At 56.9% G+C, this 12,349-nt stretch overlaps 1 protein-coding gene across 2 annotated transcripts; it reads left to right on the forward strand.

Annotated features, from left to right (window-relative positions):
• The first annotated feature begins 1,475 nt into the window (after positions 1-1,475).
• Positions 1,476-8,723, forward strand: DEF8 (differentially expressed in FDCP 8 homolog). 2 transcript variants are annotated; one of them, XM_048515391.1, is made up of 12 exons: positions 1,476-1,614; positions 2,335-2,475; positions 2,918-3,015; positions 3,435-3,584; positions 4,361-4,502; positions 5,498-5,662; positions 5,987-6,114; positions 6,404-6,517; positions 6,739-6,819; positions 7,069-7,209; positions 7,615-7,724; positions 7,842-8,723. In XM_048515391.1, the coding sequence occupies exons 2-12, from the start codon at positions 2,349-2,351 to the stop codon at positions 7,942-7,944; spliced, it is 1,359 nt and encodes a 452-aa protein (XP_048371348.1). In that variant the 5' UTR covers positions 1,476-1,614; positions 2,335-2,348; the 3' UTR covers positions 7,945-8,723. The 2 variants fall into 2 exon arrangements, with proteins under 2 accessions (XP_048371348.1, XP_048371347.1); XM_048515390.1 differs by having other exon boundaries at positions 1,477-1,614; positions 2,338-2,475.
• The last annotated feature ends 3,626 nt before the right edge of the window (positions 8,724-12,349 follow it).

Below are 12,349 nucleotides of genomic sequence, written 5' to 3' on the forward strand. Positions count from 1 at the left end.
TTCCACATGAGCAGTAAGAGAAAGGCTGTGGTGGTTGAGGTGCATATAACACAGCCTCTCTGCCTGGGAAAAGGACAGGAATTACTGCTGACACGGGGAAGGTCTGAGGCACAGGAAGTGCAGGCCCCACCCCATAGGCTCAGCAGTGGCTATTAGTGCAGATAACCACCAAGAGAACACAGAGATCATTCCTTTGACCATCAGAGATAGTTGTTTGTGGGCGCAGAGCAGTCGGCTCTACCTCTCTTTGGCCAGGCGCCTGCTTTCTCTATCACATTCCTTATCACAACCTTCTTCTCCCAGGGACTGGGGACAGAGTGCCTGGTTCCCCCCTCCTCCAGTTCCTGACATCACAGCAGCCTTATGGAGGAGTATGGATCTTCACCTAGTATGCAGCTCTCTGGCCAACATCTTTATCCCACAGTTGAGAAATAAAGGGGCCTGCTTTTAGCACATACATGTATTTTCTTGGACAAAAACACACTAGGGTGTTGTGGGGTTTCTGGGCTGTATGGCCGTGTTCCAGTAGCATTTTCTCCTGACGTTTTGCCTGCATCTGAGGATGCCAGCCACAGATGCAGGCAAAACGTCAGGAGAAAATGCTACTGGAACACGGCCATACAGTCTGGAAACCCCACAACACCCCAGTGATTCCAGCCGTGAAAACCATTAAAGCCTTTGACAATACATAAATCACACTGCTGACGTATTGGTTTAACTGGGTTCCCAAAGAATCCCAGGGGACTGCAGCTGCGGGGTGGGGGTGGGGGTGAGTCAAGAGACCTCCGGCAGAATTCTTAAGGGGGTGGGGGTAAGAGAGCATGGTACCCTGTTGAGCTGCGAGTGACTCAGCAAACCAGGGGCTGCAAGTTGCCAGGCAGAAGTCCCGAGTCCCAACTCCAGCTCAGAGGAGCGGCCCTGCTGGTGGGTGAAGATGCGAAATGCCCTTTTCGGCCCCAGACTCTGGAGAGCTGCTGCCAGTCTGAGTAGGAGATGCCGCCTTTGGTGGGAGAAGAGGAGGAGGAGTTGGTTTGTGTGCCCTCCCCCCCCCCCGCTGTCTCCTGTCAGGCGTCTCCCAGTGGCCCACAATTGCCTCCCTCGCCCCCAGCAGACCCCCTGTGGGGCAGGTGGGGCTGGGAGAAGTCCGAAAGAACTGTGGCCGCCGCCGGCCGGCCCAAGCAGGGATGTAGGAATGGGGGGGGGGGCGTCGGCACCCGCCGCTCTTGACCGCCCAGCCCGAGCAAGGGGCTGGCTGCGCAGAAGGAGGCTTCGCGGGGGGCGGGGGAGGGCGGGGCCTCCGCTGGGCCTGCGAGGGGTTGTCGCCGTCGAGCTGCTGCCCTGGACCGGAGGGGGGGCGGGAGCGCCGAGGGGGAGGAGCCGGGCCGGCCTCCGCTCCCCGCCAGGCCGCGCGGGGGCAGCAGCTGCCGGCCTCGGGCCGCCGGTCTAGCCGTGTCTGGCCTCGCCTCGCCTCGCCTCGCCTCGCCTGCCCGGGGCGCCCCTCGGCTACAATGTAGCCGTGGAGGAAGCGGCGCGTCCGGGCGGGAGAGCGGGAGACGGCGGCGGGAGGGCGGGCCTGGCCAGGCCGCCTCCGCCCAGCCCCTCATGGGCCGGCAGGTGAGTGGCGACGGGGGCCTCGGCCCGGCGGACGCGCCAAGAGGGCCACGGCAGCGCCATCCCCTCCCCACCCCGGCTCGTGGGAGCCCTCCTCCTTCTCCGCCTGCTGCCGCCTTCGCCGGGTGGCCCCGGTCAGCCTGGGGGGGGGGGGGTTGCGAGCGGCGGGCCGCTGGTTGACAATCAGAGGGTCGTGGCGGGCCGCGGCGGCGTCTCCTCGGAAGGGGGGGGGGATCTGCCAAGGCGAAGGGGTGCCCCCCCCCCCGCGAGTTGAGGCTGGCCGAGGATGAGGCTCCGCGCTCCGCCCGGCGCCAGGGGGTGCTCTGGGTGGGGGGCGCCGCCTGACCCGCCGAAGGTCCCCGCCCGATCTGCCCAGCTGCTCCTCCACGCCCCGGGGTGCCGCAGCCTGAGTCCCGGGAGAGCTGCCGGCCGCCTGGAGGGCCCCCGGGCCTGACGGGGCTTTGGGCAGCTGTGCGGGGCTCTCTGTGCGCTTCCGGGATGCCGCTGGCCGGGGCGGCGGCGGCGGCGGCGCACGAGAGCTGGTGGCCGCTCTGTTGACAATCTCGACCTGCGGGCAGAACTTGCCGGGCGGCAGCGGCGTCGGCCCCCGGGGGTGGGTGGGGGGGTGGGGGTGGGGGTGGGGATGCTTGGGCTGAGTGGGCCCGGGGGGCGTGCCGTGCGCCTCCTCGGGGGCCCCCTCACCCAGCCCCGGTGTGGCTCCAGCAGGTCGGCCTGCTATGGAACATGACGAGAAGCTGGCCCGTTTCCGCCAGGGCCACCTCAACCCCTTCGACAAGGCCCCGCTGCCCAGCCAGCCCGAGCACAAGGCCCACGGCGGAGCCGCCCAGGGGGGGCCGCACAGAGGTGAGCCCTGCTCGTTCCCCGCCCCCGTCTCTCTTCCTGCCGGCCTTTCCCTGAGCGGAGAAGGGGTCAGGCCAGGGAGGGAGCTTCTCTAGGACCCGGTCCCTCTCTGTGGCTCTTTCATGTTGGGTGCTGTTTGTTGGGTGCTCACTTCCCTTCTAAGGCGGCTCACCACTCCAGAAATGCTTCTGTTGTGGCAGTGAGTCATTTTCTTCAGACCACTCGCTTGTTGTGTTTATTTGTGTTGCTGTTTATTCATTTCAAATATAAGGCTGTTGCTGAGCTCTCTAGAACTCCCGACTTGCGGCTGAGAGGCCCCCACAGCTCCTTTTGCTACAGGACTCCTGTTGGCACATTTTGTCTGGGGCGCCCGGCACGTGGGGGTGGTTGAGGGGTCAGGGATTTCTTCCTGTCTTACTCTCCTGACCCTCTTATTTTGTGGCAGACATGAACTTGGAGCTGTCCTCAGAGGAGGCTGAGTTCCAGTGCTCAGAGCGGACCATGGACTTGGGGCTGGCCGAGGATCACTTCTCCCGCCCAGTGGTGAGAGCAAAGGGTGAAATGGGGTGAAATGGCTGCAACCCTCTTGGATTCGGAGGCAAGAATGCGCCCACGCCCACTCGCTGCTTCTCTGCATTCTTGGAGAAACGCAACATTGTAAATCCCCAGGAGGCCAGCTTGAAATTCCCACCCTGTGGCAGAGCCCCTGCTTGGCACACCGGAGGTAGAAAACCTCTCCGTGGAACCCCAGAGAGAATAATACCGACCTTGCGAGGCCACCGGCAGCTCTCTGCCCGTGTGCCAGCCTCCTTCCTGCTCCTGTCCGCAGCCTTTTCAGCACCTCCTGAAGCGGGTAGCTGAAGGTCAGGGAAAGTCCTGGGCATGTTACCCGGCTGGACAGCTGGCCTGGGTGTTGAGCCACTGCCACCTTCCCTCTCTCTCTTTCTCTCACCCTTTTCCAGGGGCTCTTCATGGCCTCAGACATTGAGCAGCTGCGTCAGGCGATCGAGGAGTGCAAGCGGCGGATCCTGGAGCTGCCGGATAACTCGGAGAAGCAAAAGGACGCTGTGGTGCGGCTCATTCACCTGCGCCTCAAGCTCCAGGAGCTGAAGGTGCGAGATTCTGCTCAGCCCAGGCCCTGGCCTCTCTGCCCGCTGACAGGGCCTGGAGAGAGGAACCGGGGGACTGGTGTGGTCGAGGCTTCAGTATGCCTGGGGAGGGGGTGGCCATGTGGTAGATCCAAGGCATGGCCATAAGCATGGCTCCAAGGGAGCTTGTGTTGTGCAGAGCGAAGGCACAGGTGTGGCTGGAGACTCACCAGGCAGCCAGGGAAGATTCTGAGAAAGGCCTACACGGGAAGAGACTTCAAGACCTCTTAGCTGGTCAAGGTTGGGGGTTTTAACACAAACCCTTTTATTCATTCGAAATGCAGGTGATTAATTTTTATAAGACACGTCACGTGTTGTCTGTTGTGATCTGCCCGTCTAAATGTTTGCCTTCTGATTGACAGGAAGCGTAGCTTTATTTTACTATATTTATTGTAAAAATAAAAAATATGTAGCCTGCCGTTTTGCCCTTACAAGAGCCATCAAGATAGTTAACAGTCTAAAACATACCTAATAAATCACATTTTAAAACCATTCAATAAAATCAACCTCCCAAGCACATATCAGTAAAACAAATAGTTGAAAGACATAGAAAACATTAAAACAGCAATTAAGATGTTGGTTAGGAAGGAGGGATTATGGAGGGAATCGTAAGCCCACACAAACAGAACCTGAACCAAAACACCTTCAGAGCCCTGCTTGTGCCAGAGGGAGGGTGGGGGGGCTGCGGGTGCTCCCTGGGGGGCAGTGACTGGGAGGCCTCTGACCCTCTCATTCCATAGGACCCCAGCGAGGACGAGCCCAACATCCGCATCATCCTGGAGCATCGCTTCTACAAGGAGAAGAGCAAGAGCGTGAAGCAGACGTGTGACAAGTGCAGCACCATCATCTGGGGGCTCCTCCAGACCTGGTATACCTGCACAGGTAAGAAGCCCTTCCCCAGGGGTGATGGTGGAGGGCCCACTTGGGTCTCGGCTGCTGTTTCTCCCCATGGCCCCTCCCCAGGTTGTTTTGCGGCATGGACCTGGCTTTGGCTCTGGTGAAGGTGTGACCTTTTTTTCACCTTTTCACCTGGCTGCCTGTTCCCTTCTTCAGGCCTTGGGGAGTTGAGGACTCTGTCAGAGGGAAATCTGAATGGGACCCAGAGGCCGCTCTTTGAGGCTTCCCCCGGCATCTGGGGCTGGGTGGTCCCTCTGGGGCAGTGGTGGCGAACCTATGGCACGGGTGCCATGGGTGGCACTTAGAGCCCTCTCTGCGGGCACGCGTGCACAGAGTTTGTCATGTGGGGGGGAATTGCCTCCCCCGACATCTAGGCTGGCCTGGGCCGCTGGACTTGATGTGCATGCACCTCAGCGAGCAGGGAGGCTGCTGCCCAGGGAGGGGGGGGCGAGGCAGCAAAGATGCTAGAGAGGCGCAGAGCAGCGCATGTGGGACTTGCTGGAGGCTACAGCAGGCTGGCCCCTGCTCGAGGGGGTTATTCTGGTTAAATTGCCATGTTGGCACTTTGTGATAAATAAGTGGGTTTTTGGGTTGCAGTTTGGGCACTCGGTCTCGAAAACGTCTGCCATCACTGCTCTGGGGCAAGACTGCCGGCAAGCCCCTCCCTGCTCTTTGCGTTGGCCCGTGGCATAGTCAGTCCTTTCTGTTTGGCTGCGGGCATCTTTCTTCTTCTTCTGGAGGGGTGCTGCAAGCCAAATGGAGGAGGGGGACGCCCCTGTTCTTTCCTTTTACTCACCATGTCTGCCAAATACCTCTGTGCGCTACATCTACTTCTTCTGTGGAATTTCTTATCACAGAAAACAGGAGGTCCCAGCTGCATGGTGGGGAAGGCTGCTCTCACCTGCAGATGGAGGCAGAGAAGGGCGAGGCTCTGGCCAGCTGTTTTTTTCATGCGCCCGCCCCCCCTTGTTCCTTGCCAGGGTGTTCCTATCGCTGCCACAGCAAGTGCCTGAACTTGATCACGAAGCCCTGCGTGCGCTCCAAGGTCAGCCACCAGGCGGAATACGAGCTCAGCATCTGCCCAGAGACGGGGCTGGACAGCCAGGATTATCGCTGCGCCGAATGCCGAGCTCCCATCTCTCTCCGTACGTGTGAGGCTGGGTGCTGCACAGGCGCTTCCAAATCCCCCCCCCCCACTCTCTTTGTCTCCGTCTCTCCCCCAGGCCTGTCAGCCTGGCTTGCAGTTCTGCAGCTTGTGTGGGGGACTGACGGCTGCAGCCGCTCTTCTCTCAGCTGTCCCTCCATTCGCCCCCGGGAGTGGCCGTATTCCACTGTGTCTGGCCACATGCACTCGTTGGAGAAGGGCTGTTCTCTTGGTCTGCTGGGCACACAAGTGCCCCCCCCCCCTCGGTGAAACCAGGAGTCTGTCCAGAGTGGTGATGCTGCTCTCCTCCTCTGTCCCGTTGCAGGGGGAGTCCCCAGTGAGGCCCGGCAATGTGACTACACAGGTCTCTACTACTGCAGCAACTGCCACTGGAATGACCAGGCTCTCATCCCGGCCAGGATCATCCACAACTGGGACTTTGAGGCCCGCAAGGTATGGGGTGAACATTCCCAGTGTGGAGGCTGTGCCCAGGGGGTGCGATTGCAGCTGCAGAGGCCTGCATTTCAGGGTCTCTGGCCAACTCGGTCCCTAATGGTGCCACCCTTGGAAGAGGCAGATGGAATTTTCCCGTGCCAAGACCCTTTTGCAAAGCCTTCCTCCTTTGCAGGGCTCTGGGTGGGAGCTGGCGTAGATCTCCTGTGTTTCTGGCCATCCATGCCTGGTTGTCACCGAGTGACGGTCACCTGGCCCAGTCACTGTATAGGTCCCTGTGGTCTTTCAGGTGTCTCGGTGCAGCATGCGCTATCTGGCGCTGATGGTGTCCCGGCCGGTCCTCAAACTGCGTGAGATCAACCCGCTTCTCTTCAACTATGTTGAGGAGCTGCTGGAGATCCGGGTGAGTACTTACAGGGAGGTGGCCGGGTAGATTTGGGGAACATCCCCTGCACAGCACCAAAGGAGAGGTTGAATCCTTGGCTGATTTGGGGTAAAATGGGGAAAGGAGAGCTCCACGCCTGAGCCCTGCAGGGCTGGAAAGATGGGCAGGGTCAAAATGCCCTGGATTTTGGGAACCTCGTCTGCCCCCCACCCCTCACTGCCTCTCCCCTGCCCCTGCAGAAGCTACGCCAGGACATCCTGCTCATGAAGCCCTACCTCATCACCTGCAAGGAGGCCATGGAGGCCCGGCTGCTGCTCCAGGTCTGGCAAGAAGGGGGGAAGGGAGCCTGAGCTGTCCCTGCTCTGGCACAGTGCCAGGGTCTCCCCAGCCAGAGGGGATGGGGAGCTGGAGCAACGGAGCTTGGAGGCACCCAGAAGATGGGCCAGCACTCAGCTGCTTAGAACCGCCCCCACCCCCCGACCCAGCAAATGGCTTTCCTGTCCATTTGTGTCCCCCTTCCTCTTCCTGTCCTTGCGTGGAGACAGTGACTTGACTCATTCTGCCCTCAGCTGCAGGATCGGCAGCACTTTGTGGAGAATGACGAGATGTATTCTCTGCAAGACCTGATGGACGTCAACGCCGGGCGCCTCAGCTGCTCCCTGACAGAGATCCACACGCTCTTTGCTAAACACATCAAGTTGGACTGTGAGGTGAGGAGTCCTCCTGTCGGGAAGTGGGCACCCGGCCACACGTGGAGCCTGGCAGAGGGCCCACCTGCAAGGGGCCACTGTGGGAAGACCCTGCCACAAATACTTGTCATGATTACTTGACTGTTGTACTGTCTTCAGAGTCTTTCTTTTAGAAAGTGCTCTTGGATTTTCCCAGCATTTAGTAATGGTGATGTTGCTGCTGCTGAAAAGGTGCCCCCCCCCCCCCTTAGCTTCAGCTTCATACGTCTGCTGTGGAGCCATAGAGTTCTCTGAATGCCACAGGGCCCAGTAGCCAGCCAACAAAACTTGTGATAACAGCAACCCCTACAAGTGTGGCTGGGGTGTGAGGCAGGGGTAGGAGGCTGTGACTCATGCATGGCCTTTCCTGTTTTCCTCCCTGACCAGCGGTGCCAAGCCAAGGGCTTTGTGTGCGAACTCTGCAAGGAAGGGGATGTGTTGTTCCCTTTTGACAGCCACACCTCGATGTGCATGGAATGCTCTGCTGTCTTCCACAGGTGGGTGTTCGGACGTGGGGTGGGGGGGAGGGGACGGCTGGTTCCAGGGCTTCCTCTTGGGAGGCAAGTGAGCTGGGGAATCGGACAGACAGGCCTTTGTTTGTGCTGTTCCTTTAGGGATTGCTATTATGACAACTCCACCTCCTGCCCCAAATGTGCCCGGCTGAATCTGAGAAAGCAGTCGCTGCTCAAGGATACAAGCATGGAGCTGCAGGTGTAGAGAGACGCTTTCTGCCGTCCCTTCTCTGGAGAGAGGCAGCCCCTAGGAACATGGATACACAAGCTGTTGCGCAGGAAGCGCTGAGTCCAAGTGGGCAAGGAGACCAGACTTTGCACAGGAGTGCAGCTGGAGATGTTTTATCCAGCGCTGGAAAATGACACAACTGGATGTGTGTTGATTTTCAGTCCCAGACTCTCTTCCAGTGGAGGGGCCGTCAAGACTGTTCTGCATGCACCAATCTTTGCAGGATTTCCCTGCCTGTAATTGTGAGCTTGAGAGATCTCTTCCCGAGCAGATGCTGGCTCTTGGCAGGAGGACAACATGCCACATTAGCCCTGGAGATTACTTCCGGTATATGCAGAGCAGTCCAGAAGGAAGGATAACTTGGCTGTTTTCAGTGCACGGTCCTATTGGCATGCTCTGCTAGGGTTCAGCAGCAAGAGCATCTGATGGCATATAAAGCTCAAAGGGGATGCCTCCATGGTTTCCTTCCTGCTGGTGGCATGTCCTTGTGGACACAGGTGAACTCAGTGGTTTGGATTAAGGGACCATCGGATGCCTAGAAATCATCTCCCTCTGATGTGGGTTCGTTGTGTGCCTGTGCCAGAGGTGGGGAAGGAAGAAAGATTGCTCCTTTCCTCATCATCATTGCCACTGCGGGTGGAAGCAAATCCAAGGACTGAGTGGATTGGTGGAGTTGGAACAGCCCTTGGAATCCAGGAGAGGAATAATTTATCTTGAGCACTAAAATCACTTTAAATAAAGCTGTGTTCAATCTTCCTGTGCCGCTCTCGTTTAAGGCAGGCGAGCCTTGCTTGCTTGTCAGTTTCTGGATGGAAGCTACGTTGCTCTTCTTCTCACTTCCCCCACAAAGCTTCAAAGTTGCATCCACTCTGGCTGTTTGCAACACTTGTGAAGGAACAGACTTGCGGGTCCTTCTGTGTTCCTTCTGATTGGCCCCTGGGGGGGTCAGAAAACCACCTGCTCAAACTGCCCCTTCCCCCAATTCCCTGGACTCCCAAAAACAAACTTCCACCAATGACTCCAAGTATCTCTTCCTGGGCGGAGTCATATGTTTAATACTCTGAACCAGTGTTGCCATTTAGAATCTCCATCAAGTTGTACACCTGCCCACTTTGCTTCTACAAGCTGGTGCAGGGCAAATGGATCGCAACTTTGCAATTGAGAGCAGTGGTGTTCTGGGAATGGTGAGCTCCTGCACTCCCCCTTCCTGTGACACACTTCAGATAGTGAGACCGACTAGGCCTTAAATCATTCCAGAAATCAGACTTTGAACATTCAAAATTCAAGGACATTTACTAAATAAATAAAGATATTACACAGGTTCTCTCCATGTATTTCAAGCTGAATAAGGGAACGAAGAAAAGTGAGAGCCCACCATCTCCTTCCCCTACTCCAGGTACTTCCTAAATGATGTTTATATAAGACAGACCTGCTTTCTTTGAAGTTGCAGTTGTTTAACGCTGAACATTACCTTAGTTCTTATGACTAGGTTTCTTTCCAGTGTCCTTCATGACGTGGACAAGGTTATGTTCCTGGGTGAAAGCTTAATCCATCCAGCTTCCATCAATTTGGATGTACAAAGATGCAAGAAGTACCCTCTGTCTTTCACCCTCCCATACTATGGATGGCCTCGCTGTGCCTTCCTGCCTCCAAGAACTTTCCTCCTACAACATTAGTATTCCCAGCTCTATGGCTCCAGGTGTAACTTACTGGCAGGATCTGAAGTAGGAAGCTGTTGTCCTGTCAGTAGCATAACAAAGGGCTTGAGTACAATAGGTTGGGAGCTGGACAGCGCCTTCCTTCAACCTGCTCCTTTCCGCCAGCTGGTAGCCTGCAGCTGGGCTCCTGCACATGGATAGAGTGCAGTCACAATAGTTGAAATATTGGGTTGAACTCTTGGGGAGAGGGCATTTCTCCACGACATTTGTAAATAATTGTGGGGAGGGGTTGTGCCACTGTGTAGAGAGCTCAGTGAACTTGGAACTGCTGGTGTCTTAAGTGTTTGTGAGAAATCAAGTGGGTTTTGGGCCCGCAGTGTACAACTGAAGTAGCTTTGGCCAGTTAGAGACAGAGTCAGTGCTTGGATACAGGGTTCCCCTTATTTATCAGCCATGCACAGACACTCATACTGGAGAGAAGGAAGCTAGACAGAAAGTCATTTGAGAATATAACAGGGCTGTGTTGATGCTGCAGCACTTCTCTTTGTGCCACAGTGTTCCTTGCCATGACAAGTTGCAGGGCACAGCAGAGTGAAGCGTGTGCAGGATTCAGCCCTGGGACAGTCGCCAATAATCCTGGGGTCCCCACCTTGTTGACCCTGTGGCTGTTCTGAAATAGAAAGGGCAGGAGGAACTGCTCTGGAGGGCTTAACCCTCACAACACATATTTTTAAATGAAACGGCTTTTGGAGATGAGTTCTTTTTATAATTTCAGCTTTTTGTAGAGGGCAAAGGAAACATTCAGGCTGTAATGTTAATTGCTTCAGCTGAGACTGGGGCGGGGGAGAAGCATGAATCTTCCAGTCTTTTCCACTTCCTTCCTTTTTTGTGGTTCTGCTCATGTTTACTTTTACTTCCCATTGTGAAGTCCCTTTCCCCCTGCTTTCTCTGGTGCAGTGCAGCTGCGGTGAAACAATTTGGACAAACACCCTCCCCACACCCCCTCAGGCACCCGCTGGCTTTTCAGCTGCAGCTGCTCCCCATACTGCAGAAGTGGGTGGAACTCAGCCGTGCCCCCTGCCATGCCAGTGCCAACCAAGGACACGCTGGAAAGGGGCACAGGCGGGGCAGAAAGCAGGACCACGGGGTGTTTGTTGGGAGCGGGGAAGGGAAAGGAGCTTGTAAGCCCCTTTGAGCCTCCTTAGAGGAGAGAAGGGGGGGATATAAATCCAAACTCCTCCTCCTCTTCTCCCGGCCAGGTTGCTGGCACCCAGAGAGGCCTGGCTGAGGGCGGTCCTTGGCTCATCCTCTTCTTGAGGCTGCTGCTCGCTGTCCGGGGAGCCTCCTGGTTGGGGGCCGTTCCCAGGGGAGGCCGCGGTGGTCTGCAGTCTGCAGGTACGCCCGAGCCCACCGGCTCCCTTTGCCGGACACTGTCAGGGTGGCGAAGTTTCTCTTGGCGCCCAGGCAGGGGGAGAGCAAAGCAGGTCATGCCAAGGAAGGGGGCGGGACACAGAAAGGCGTCTCCGAGCACCTGGAATAGGTAACCTCAGTAATTTGGCGGGAAACACGGGCAGGGAGTGAATCTGGACTATACTATTTCCATTAAACCCTATGGGGGGGGGGGTGCAACTGTCCTCCCCCCCTCCCAGGTTGAACGACCAAATTTAACGCCAAACCCGGAAACGGCCCCGCCAGACTCTCCTTCCTCCGGCACACAAACAGGAAACAGGGTGGCCGCTCTAGCCTTTCCGCCTCGATGGTCTCGGGAGCCAGACGCGCGTGGCTCTCGGGCTCTGGCGCTTCTCCCCCTTATTTATTTTTTGTTTACTATTAGTTTTGCTATACCGCCCACCCCCGGAGGGCTCTGGGCCGTGAACAACCAACGCATATGTAAACCCCTAAGTAAACATATGCTAACCCCTAAATAAATAATCTTCTGCCTCCCCCACTGCATTTGACCTGCCCGGATGATGACTCTGCAGAAAGGACATCTTACTCAGCAGCGGGAGGCTGCCCTGATTCAAAAGCATCTCTGCTGCATTCAGAGATCAGGAATTGGCACCCTCTGCTTTGGGCTGGGCGTGAGCTTCTCTGGGGTGTTGTGGGGTTTCCGGCTGTATGGCAGTGTTCCAGTAGCATTTTCTACTGAGATTTCGCCTTCATTAGGATGCCAGCCACATATGCAGGCAAAACATCAGAAGAAAATGCTACTGGAACACGGCCATACAGATCCCCTGAAGATGCCAGCCACAGATGCAGGCGAAACGTCAGGAGAGAATGCTGCTAGAACACGGCCATACAGCCCGGAAACCACACAGCACCACAGCCATACAGCTTGGAAACCCCACAACACCCCAGTGATTCCAGCCATGAAAGCCTTCGACAACACAATGAGCTTCTCTTTCCTGGGCTGCAACACCGGGAGCTGCACCCCCACCAGTTTTCACGACGTCTGCTGTCAATAGGCTGCCCGCCCAAACTCTGATCAGCTGCCAGCCCTCCTGCAATACCCCTGGGAAGGATGAGTGGCAGTTTGGACCAAAGTGCCACGGCGCCTTCCACCCACCCCATTGTCTTCCTGCTCCTCCTGCATCTCTCTGAACCACCCAAACATGCACCTTCGCACTCTCGATTCTGCGGCCTCTTCATAGAAAGGGTCTCCCCACCACTTACTTTCCCAATATTGTGCGCATTCTGTTAATATAGCCCACCTTAAACCAGAA

The sequence above is a fragment of the Sphaerodactylus townsendi genome, linkage group LG14 (assembly GCF_021028975.2).
Source record: "Sphaerodactylus townsendi isolate TG3544 linkage group LG14, MPM_Stown_v2.3, whole genome shotgun sequence".
Lineage (NCBI taxonomy): Eukaryota > Metazoa > Chordata > Lepidosauria > Squamata > Sphaerodactylidae > Sphaerodactylus > Sphaerodactylus townsendi.